General features: G+C 61.2%; 1 protein-coding gene across 1 annotated transcript; it reads left to right on the plus strand.

The window, feature by feature from the left end:
- Positions 1-178: 178 nt before the first annotated feature.
- On the plus strand, positions 179-10021 carry KIAA1755 (KIAA1755 ortholog). Its single transcript, XM_074157580.1, has 14 exons — positions 179-379; positions 531-728; positions 1213-2512; positions 2622-2786; positions 3465-3588; positions 3801-3894; positions 4998-5084; positions 5720-5836; positions 6200-6298; positions 6536-6684; positions 7540-7678; positions 7966-8088; positions 8778-8969; positions 9053-10021. Exons 1-14 carry the CDS (start codon positions 179-181, stop codon positions 10019-10021), a joined length of 3957 nt encoding a protein of 1318 aa, XP_074013681.1.
- Positions 10022-10554: the final 533 nt, after the last annotated feature.

The following is a 10554-nucleotide window of genomic DNA, read 5'->3' on the forward strand; positions in this document are numbered from 1 at the left end:
CCGGGGAGGGGGCTGTAACCCGGCAGAGCGCTTCCCAGAAAACGCTCAGAGGACTCATTTTGAGTTCGGCGAATTCAGCGATGAGTCTGAACCAAAACACCCTATCCATCTTCAGATGTTTGTCCTTCCTCCCATCCGCTGCATTCCTCCAGCAAGCTGCTGAGCCCGGCACATCCCCATGCTCTGTGTCTGGCTTGCCTTAACCCCTTGGCTGCTGCGGCTCCTCCGCCTCCGCACGGCCAACGTTCCCGAGCGGGGCAGCAGGCTGTGCTCAGGGCTCATCTCAGGCTCCTTCAACCACAGCCCAACGCTGGGAACTGGACCCGGCCATGCTCATATGCCCTACATCCATTTCCTCCCCAGTTTACAGCCCAGGAAGGTTTGCAGCCCCCCCCCGAGCTCGGCGGTGTAGTCAGCGTGGGCGTACCAAGGACCAGACAGCGTGGGATGGCGGGCACACACTCCATAGGGGGGTGACGGCATCCCGTTGTGGGGCCGCTCTCCCCACCAACGATGCTTTCCTCCCGCAGGACGCTGGGTCGCTGGACACAGCGGTGCAGAGTGCTCTCCAGGCCCTCTACCCTCCCTTTGAAGCCACAGCCCCCACAGTCCTGGGCCAGGTGTTTCGGCTACTGGAGACCAGCTACCGGGGAGATGGGCTCTGCTGCCTGCTCCAGTTCCTCATCCCGGCCAAGCGCCTGTTCGAGCACGTGCGGCAGGCAGCCTGCGTAAGCCCACACATCCCCCCTGCCACGGTGCCCTGTGCCCTGATCCCGGCCATGGGGACTTTGCCCTAATGCATGACACCCTGCCAGGCTGCAGGCTCCCCCTCTGCATGTCCCCTTCCCTATCCCTGTCCCTTCCCGGCTCCTCAGGATGGCTCCAGTGCAGAGCCTGGCACATGCAGACCCCGCGATAAGAGCAGGAGGACTCCCAGGTCACCTTGTCTCACCCCTGGAGAGGCTCCAGTGGGAATTTCTCCTCTGTTAGCGTATGGAGAGCGTTCAGCACCCAAGGAATGGCTGTGGGCTCGGGGTGGGCTTGCAGGACCCTGCTGTGGCTCAGTTCAGGGACATCCCACTGGTCACCAGGCTCTTCAGTCCCCATCATAAGAAGCACAGAAATGGGCAGTGAGAGCACAAGGGACTGGCCGGGAGGGTACGGAGCTGGTGGGAGCTCTCACTCACACGCTGTGTTCTTCCTCCCTCCCAGGCTCCCTACTTTAACTGCATCTTTCTCCATGAAGGCTGGCCCTTGTGTCTTCATGAGAAAGTGGTTGTCCACCTCGCGCCGCTCAACCCCCTCCTGCTGCGCCCTGGGGATTTCTACCTGCAAGCGGAGCCCTGCGAGGAGCACTCAGCGCGCATCACTGTCAAGCACCTCTCCCACGACCTGCGCACGGTGGAGGAGACACCCGTCCCCGAGGCCACCTACGCGCTGCTCTTCACCAACGAGTGGCTGGAGGAGATCAACAGCAGCCGGGCCGGAGCTCCCCTGCACACCTGCCTGGTGGCCACCGAGAATGGCATTACCCCACTGCCGTGGAGCAAGATTGCCACGCCGGACTTCATCGACAAGCCCAAGGCTGGTGCCAACAGCGTGCCTGCGGGCACCTGGCACGGTCCTGCTCCTGAAACTGCAGCCGAGCCAGCAGCACCCAGCACATCTGTGCCCCAAAGTGACATCCCAGCACCCTATGGCAATGTTGCAGGCACCATCCCGGGCTGCGAGGTCACCTCTCGGAGGTCGAACCAGGGAAGATACCCAGGACTGATCAAGGTGGACCAGAGTGGGCCACGGAAGAAGCCAGCCGTGCTGGCCATGCCCAGCCTCTACGAGATCATCAGCCAGAACCTGGAGGGGGAGTACGTGGACCTGCTGGAGCTCTCCCAGGAGCAGCTGGACCTCCTGTCCAGGTCCCTGCCACCTGCCCGCCCAGCAGGGCCGATGGGGGCTGGGGCCAAAGTGACACTCCCCTGGGCGAACGGGGGGCTGGAGGCAGATGCCTGGCCCTGTGGGGGGGCACTGAGCTCGGAGGAGGGTCCCTGCACCCCATGCCTGGGGAGGAAGCTGAGCCAGGAGCTGGGGCCACACAGCCCACGGTGCCGCCCCCGTGACTCCTACCTGGCCGCGCTGCAGAACCCGGTGAGCTTCGGCCCTGGGCTGATGGCAGCCATCCTGGAGGAGCCAGACGTCCCCAGCCCCGGCCCTGAGCCACCCCCTGCCACCCACTGTGAGACCCCCGCACAGCATGGGAGGGGGGCTGGCAGCCCCACTGTCCTCACCCGCCGTCCCCGCCGAGCGAGTCCCGGGGCGCAGGTGGAGGCACTGGTGCGTCAGGGCAGCCCCCGGCTCCCCCCGGGCTCCAGCCACAAGTTCTCCTTCCTGAAGGGCCCACGGCTCGGGGTGGCCGCCGGGGATGAAAGAGCTACCAACCAGCATGAAGGAGCCTGGAAGAAGATGTCTGCCATCTACTCGCCCAGGATGGGCAGAGCCAAGCCAGCCGGGAAAGGTACCATCCGAGCGGGGCTGTGTCTCCTGCCCAGGCTCTGCGGTGGCTTCTGCATTTCTCTGCCTCATTGTGTGTCACCAACTCCTCTCTCCTCTCTCCCCATGGGCAGGTACGGATGCAGCAGCCACTGCCCCCATGGAGGAACGGTCCCTGGAAAGCACCGGCTGCAAGAACGGTCTCTCCGTACCCAACACGGGCAGCCCTGGCCGGGAGCCGCTGGGCTGGCAGGACCTGCACGCCGGGCTGCTGCGGTCGGGCATCGTGTGCCTGCCAGGTACTGCCAGCATCGTGAGACCCTCGGGGAGATGTCGGGAGAGGCCTCTGGAGGGAAAACACCATGCTGCTGGAGAGGGTTTTCTAGAGGAAGGTTTCAGGCCTTTGCTGGAGGCCAGAAAGCCCCCAAGTGGAAAATTTCCTTTCAGCTGGGCAAAAAAATTAAAAACATAAAAACAAGCAGTCTGCTCTGAGCAGCTGCCCTGGTTCCCAGCTGCACCGAGCCCTCCCACACCATTCCTCACCAGTGAAGCCGTTCAGCTTTTAGCTGCCAAACGCTAAACATTTGGCTTCTTCCTTTTCCCAAGCGCTGAAAAACAGCGACAAAATACATCTTTTTTTCAGGAAAAACATCGCCAGCAGCTCTTCCCTGGCATTTCCAGGGGCAGTGTTCTGCTGAGAGCCCTCATGGGCTGGCACTGCCCCTCCAGAGGGGCTGGGGGAGGCTGCACTGGGGTGACACAGGGGTGGCACCATAGTGGCCTCTGCGCTGCCACAGTATTAACCTGGGCTGAGCCCCCCGAGCCGTGCTGGAGCAGAGCCCCCTCGACAGCCATCCCTGCGTGGTGAGAGGCAGTGAGGCTAATGGGACCCTCGGCCCCTCTGGGGGGTTACTCAGCACTGGGGTTTGCAGCTGTTGGGTGGCTACTGGAGGGGTGACTTGTCCCTTTCCCTGCAGGGAGCTCGGACAGGCTGGGCAGGGCCCTTCTGCAGGTGACCACCAGCGGCAGCGCTTGGGGGGCTGCGTGGTGCTCAGCTGCCGAGCTGGGGAAGCTCATCCTCTACCTCTGCTCCCTCCCCAGGTAAGGGCCAGGAGGACCTAACAGGACCCCCAGCTGCTTCCCAGCTCAGTGGTCCTGGGCAGCCAGTTCCTGCCTACCCTCACCCTGCTGCCCGTGGGCGCGGAGCCACGGGAGAGGGCTTCGAGTGGGTCCTGCCCGAAGGGAAGGACCCCCACTTCATGTTCCGCTTCTAACCAGTGCGATCTGCCGCCTACTTTATTTCCCCTTGCTAGGCGAGAAGCGAAGGACGGTGCGCTCACCGTCGTGTTGGATGCCAGGAAGCAGCCGCCCGCTCCTGTCCTGTTCTCGGCCCTCCGCTCTGTCCAGGTACACCAGGCTCTGCGTGCCTCTGCCATGGACTTGCCGGAAGGGGGGTCCCTGCCCGGGAGTAAACACTGTCACCCTTTGGGGGGGTCCTTCAGAGCCTTCCCTGTGCCCTCTGCACAGTGCGGTTCCCCCGGCTGGGAGCATCTTCTCCAGCAGCCCCCGGCACTGCTGTGCCTGAGGCCACGGTTTTTATCTCGCTCACAGATTTTACCCATAAACATTGTGGTGCAGATTTACCGAGGCAGCTCTCGGCTGCATGGCAATGCGCTGATCTAGAAAACCCACGTCTCTCTTGCTGCTTCCTCCCCCATGGCCAGTCCTAGCTCCTGACTCCCTGTAGGTCTGGCAGCGCTGAAACTGCCACTTTGTTCCCGAAGTTGCTGATAAACGTCTAATTTCTGAGCGCATCTGCAGAGGCACAGACCATCCCCCAACAGGGCAAAAGGACCCTGTTTCCCCCAGCCCCTGAACTGAGCTCACACTCGGCACTTGCATTTCTCCAGCTCCTCAAATGCCAGCTGCAAGGCAGCCACAGTTTGGGACCAAAGGTCCCCTTCCCAGCCCCACAGGATCTGTCCTTGTCCTCTGCCCCGCACCACAGGGTGCCCCCAACCCCTTCAGCATCCCACTAGCTGAGCTCACCTGGAAATCAGCTGCGCAGTGACGGTCGATTCATCCGGGCAGGGTTTCCATGCTGGTGCCAAGGCGGTGCCGTGGGAGTGCCCTGTGCTGTCCCGAGGGCTGTGAGGTCCTCCCCGCTGCAGTGCCCTGATCCTCTGCCAGCTCAGGGCTTGCTTGCAGCCTGTCCGATAAATCCTGTGCCAACCCCAATGCTTCCCGCGTGGAAAAGCATTGCTGATGTGAGCGAAGGGTTTGTTCACAAGGCTCCATCCCATTCTGCCAGGGAGCTGGTGGATAAGGATGAGGTTATAGCCTGAGCAACCTGCTTCCGTGTCCCACACCAGGGAGCTCAGGAGCTTTTTTCTTTGTAATGAGCTCACTGGCTTCAGCTGACTCGGGCAACCAAGCCTCTGGTATTACCATGGGTAGCCAGGATGTGCACCATGGGCTTTGCTGTGGTGACTCTTCCCTGCCTCCTGCAGAGCATCTCACCGGGCTGCATCCACACCGTGCTGCTGCTGGCCGAGAAGGAGCTGGTCGCCCACCGCGAGAGGCTGCCTGGGGTGCAGGTGAGCCTGTCTCCATCCCATCCATGTGTCCCCACGTTGTCTCCCACGGGAAGAGCAGAGTCAGGGTGAAAGGAGCCTCCTGCCTCAGGGGACCCTCCATCCCCTCACTTGGGGACCCCAATTCCCCTGCGCAGGGACCCTGGGCAGAGCAGCACCTTGCCGGGGCAGGTCCCCCCTGGCACCGGGTGCAGGGTGAGGCCCTGGGGGTCGCTGGGCTGTGCAGGCGAGCAAAAGCTGCCCCAGGGCTTCCCCAATTACCTCCAGTGGCTGGACACAGGCACTGGGATAATAAATCTTAACTCGAAAGGGTTTATTGTTCTTTTAGTGCTGCTCAGTTTAATTAATATAATGTGAAATATTAATGAGCTTGATCGTCTAGCTTGGCTGTTGTGGCAGATTATTGCAGTCCTGGCGATCTCCCGTGCATTCAAACGCCATGAAGCCTCCAGGAGATGCTCTGAGCAGAGCTGCCACACACACAGCACTCCTGGGGCCACAGCAATACATGGGTTAATGGGGCAGGGTGGCTTTGGGACAGGAGAGGGTTATGCCCCCTGCTCCAGGCTGTCCCTGGGGATGTTTCAGGGAGGGACCTGGTAGGGTGCCACGGCGCTCATGATCCCTGTGCCCCACAGGTGGAGACCCTGGCATCACTGAAGGCTCTGGGCCGCTATGTCGACAGCTCCCAGCTGACACCGGAGCTGGATGGCACCTTCCCCTACTGCCACGGCGAGTGGGTTCAATTCTTCCAGGTGTCTGTTATCACACCATTTGCCATTGCCTCACATCCCCATGGTGCCCTTCCATCCCCACCGCGGCTTCCATGTCCCACGGACCTCCCCGGAAAAGCAACAGGAAAGCCCAGGAGAGGGGAAGGAAAAGGAGAGCTCTGAGCACAGGAGGGCACCCCCCCTCCTGCCTGCTTCTGACTGCTCCTGCCTGTAACTGCTCATCCACCTCCATGCTCCCTGCCTCCTTGGCTTTAACCTGGTGCCCCGTGGTATTCCCTGCTCTGGCCTGGCACTGCTCCTCCTCCTCCTCCTCCTCCTCTTCCTTACGGGAAGGCTGCCCTCCCACCCCGGCCCCACTGACCTGGCTCTGTGTCCCACCTGCAGAAACTGCATCCCTTCACGGCCGGCCTCAGGCAGGCATTGGAGCTGCTGCAGAGCTGCATCCAGGAGCTGCGGAGTGCCGACGCGCTGGCAGGGACGCAGGTAATGGGCAGGTTGTAGGGTTTTCCAAAGAGTCCACCTGCATTCCAGCACACAGCCACATTTCTCCCCCAAAGCCTGGGTGCAAACACTCCTGGACTGGCAGCTGTGGCCGTGGGGCTGTCCCCTGTCCCCTTTGCTCATCCCTTGGGGTGCAGCCTCAGGTGCCCATCCCACGCTGGCCCAGGAGCTACTGGGTGAGGCCCGAGGTGAGACGTGTGTGTGACCCTCCCTCTGCAGGATGCGGCCGCATGTATCGAGAGGCACCAGGAGCTGATGCGGAAGGTGCTGAGCGACCCACAGCTGGTGCATGTGCAGCGCGAGGGGGGCGCCGTGCTGGCCAGGCTGCGCAGGGAGGCCACGCGGCTCGGCGCCTCGGCCAACGTCAGGTAGGAGGGGGCAGCTTCACCAGGAAAGGGGTGCCAAGGCTGGGGACCTCCATCCTCCTCCACTGGCCAACAGAGCCACCTCCCCAGGGACAGCCCGCTCCCCACAAGCATCTTTCCAGCGCACCCTGGAGCTGGCGTCGTGCGCCCTCCTGCCCTCCAAACTCCCTCTGAGCCTGGAGCTCGCATCTCAGACAGTCCTTTGCAGCATTTCCTGGCTGGGGAAGGTGCACATGTCCCCGGGAGGATCTCATGCCCCGGGGCCACGCTCAAGGGCTGCTCAGCAAGGCCTGCAGCGAGCCCTCCAGGCTCATTTCAGGCAAAGCCACTAGATGGGGCCAAGCCCCGGCGATGCCGCACTTGTCCGATGGTCCGTGCATGTAGGCAGTACTAATCCCAGTGCTCCCTTCTGCTCCCTTTTCTTGGCTGAGCCAGGCCACACCAACAACCAACGCTTTCCCATCCCGTGTTCCCTGACCTCCAGCTTGCTCCGTGGGACAGGGAGGTGCCAGGGTGCTCTACTGCAGCGTGGAGCCCATGCATGCCGGACATGGAGCCCTTGTGTCCCGGCTGGGCTCTGAGGATGCATGAGGCGAGTGGGGAGGTGGTCTCTTGGTAAGCTCCTGACCTGGGCACCTGCAGGGCTCTCACCAGCCACACGTGCTAGGTGGTTGCCCATCCACTCCTTCGGCTCCCAGCTGCCTGCATGGCCACATGCCAGTGCCCACTTCCATAGAGCTGCCCCATCCAGAGACTCCTGCCCACTGGAGAGCTGTCTCGGCCAGTGTCTTCAGGAGGAGCCAGCAGCTTGCCCAGTGGCACCCGGCACTGACGGTCCCTCTCCTCCCCAACCACCAGGACCAGCATGGAGTCGGCTGAGGGGCTGTACAGCCAGCTGGAGGAAGAGCTTCACAACCTGGTGTCCCAGTCCAACAGCTGCTTGGAGCACCTGGAGTTCCTCCAAAAGGTCCGCGAGCTTGAGGCTGAGTTTGGCAAGGTGAGTGGGGCTTCCCTGGAGTGCCACAAGTTAAAGTTGTCCTCTGTGGTGTTCCTACGGCTGAGTGTTTCAGGCACATTTCCTCCATTTTTGATGAAGAAGGAAGCCCAGAGAATAACAGGATTGCCTGAGCTTTGATTTTCATTATGGGGTGACTCTGTGTGTAACCACGCCTGGGATGGGATGCCCTGGTTGGGGAAGGAAGGGGAGGTGCTGTGGAAACGCCGGTGGCCGGTCCTGCCTGACCCTTGTCCCTGCCTGACCCTCATCCCTGCTCTCTCTTGCAGCTGGGATGCTGGCTGGATGGGGAGGCAGCAGTGCGGCTGCAGGAGATGGGCACTGAGGAATGGAGCCCCGACACCTTCCAGGGCTCTACTGAGCAGTTTAACGAGTTCTTCGTCCAGGCAACAGTATGTTTGGAGGGGGCTTTTCTGTAACGTGCATCCCCAGGGTATCGCTGCCAGCAGCGCTGTTAGGTGGCTCCGGTCCCTGCCTGGCACTGGGCAGAAACTGAAAATCCCAAATTAGAAATGTTCAAACATCATTACAAAGTTTAATACTTTGTCCCCAGGCTGGCTGGGTCAAACTGCAGAGTTCAAGTCCAGCTTTGCTGGGGTCTTTGTCAGCCCTGCTCTAGTGAGGGGGGATGGTTGTACAGCTCCTTGGTGAACTTTGGGCTGGGTTTGCTGTTTCCAAACCCTCCTGATCTCCATCCTTCGCAGCCCCCTTCCTCCCGCAGGGCCGGGCTGCACAGCCTGGATGTCCATCAGCCAGCAATTTAATGTAGTGACAAGGATCCCATACCCCTAGATATGGAGGGTCTTTAATTACCTGCACTGCACAGAGGACAAGGTGACTGCACTCAGGACGGGATGATGCATTTTGTGCATTTTGAGCCAAGCCGGGACAGAGCAGAGATTCGGAGAATCCCCATTCTCTCTGTTTCTTCTCACTTGCCCAGAAACATTTCCCATGTAGCTTTGGTAGCCATGCTGAGTGCTGAACCTGCAGAGACCCTCACCCTGCACGTGTGTCCCAGCGCAGCAGGTCAGCACCGTTCCCCGAGCACGGAGCTTATTCTTTCCTACCATCCCTGCAGGCTCAGTACCGGCATGGCCTGGCCCTTTGTCAGGAGGCGGCTGAGGTCCGAGATGTGGCGTTCCCCGAGGCAGACCCCTTCCAGGTGGCTGCAGCCCTTTTCCGGACAAAGCTGATGGGCTTCTACAGGCAGGTGGAGCGGCGACAGGTAGAGCGGGAGCTACTGCAGGAGCTTGGCCGGTTCTCCAGCAAGGTGGGTGCATGGGCTGTCCTCCCGCAGAACCCAGTGCCAGCTGGGCAGCCTTGAAAACAGCCACTCTTGGCCTTCTTTTCTAGATCACGGGGCTGAAGCTGGACTGCAGGCAGTGCTCAGCTCGGGTGAAGCGCGGGGAGGGCCAGGCGCTGCAGTGCCTGCAGAGCTCCTTCCAGAAGCTGTCGGTGGAATTCGCCCTGGAGAAGCTGCAGGAGATGAAGGCTCAGGTGTACAGGATGCAGAGCAGCCAAGGGCTGGCAGCCTGGTCCGAGGCACGGCACAAGTACCAGGAGACGCGGCAGGTTCTGGAGGAGATGCTGGCCGAGCTGCAGGAGACCTGGGGACCACAAGCTGATGGGCAGAGAGACACCTTCAGCTCCCCAAGCTCAGGGTCTGCAGCCCCTTGCAAGGAAGCCCCAGTTTTCAAAGCAACCACCAGCCCCAAGCCAGCGGCGCTGGGGGCCCAGGGGGCAGCGGAGCAGCCAGAACCCACCACACAGGGGCCAGGACAGCCCCAGGCCAGCAGCGTTCCTGGCCCCGCGCTGGGTGGAAAGCCGAACTCCCCACAGCCCCACTGCCAACAGGGGCCAGAAGGTGACCGTGCCTTTCACCGTCAAGTCTCTGCTGACACCTTCCTCCCAAAACCTGAGAGTGGAGCCCGCTCGGGAGCTGCAGGACACCTCGCCCAGGAGCGCAGACAGCCCCTTCAGAGGCATTCCTTCACCATGCCTGCCCGGGTGCGTTTTCCAGGTTCTGATCCATTGTGTCACGCCACTGTGCCCCACGGGACTGTCTCAGCCCCCTGCACACATGGTCCACCTGCAGATAAGCGAACAGAAGCTACCCAGTACTTCCAGGTTTCCAGTCAGAGCAGTTTCTCCTCTGAAGACTCGGACTCGCAGAACTCCACTGAAGAAGCCCCGGCAGCGAGCCTGGCTTCGCACCGGGACCTCCAGAGTCCCAGACCATCTTGCCCCTCTGAAAAGGCTCCCCAGATTGTTTACCTGGAGAACCACCGCACCGAGAGTCCAGCTAAAGCAAATGCCAAGTAAAACCAGTCCCTTCCAGTTGGGGCCTTTTCTGTCCAGTTGTGGAAGTCTCGATCACCATCTGGATGAGACATCCCGTGCTCAGAGGTGGGATGCTGGGAACCGTTGCCCAACCCCGGGTCCCAGAGTCCTTCAGTTCCCCATACTTAGCACTCACCCTGCTGTGGAATGGCAATAACCCCATTATCACCAGCCTCATGAGGTTTGTTAATAGTCTACTAGGTGTGTAGCAATCCTCACCTGAAGTGCATTTATCCTTATCAGCACCGGATTTGCCTCAGGACATCGGTGAGGGCTCCCTGCAGTCAGCTGCCACGCTCGGAGCGTCCCATGGGAGCGCAAACCTGTGCCGAGGCGTTTCTGCCCTCCAGCCCCGCTGTGCTCCCCCCTCTGCCGGGCGATTTTACCTTCCCCTGCGCTGCTGCTGTGGCCCTGGCCGAGCTACAGTGATAGCCATTTTGTTCATGTGCGTTCATTAACGTGGGACTAACGTTATTAATGTTAATAAACCTGAAGAGAAGCGCCCAGCATGGTCC

Source organism: Numenius arquata, chromosome 12 (genome assembly GCF_964106895.1).
Source record: "Numenius arquata chromosome 12, bNumArq3.hap1.1, whole genome shotgun sequence".
NCBI lineage: Eukaryota > Metazoa > Chordata > Aves > Charadriiformes > Scolopacidae > Numenius > Numenius arquata.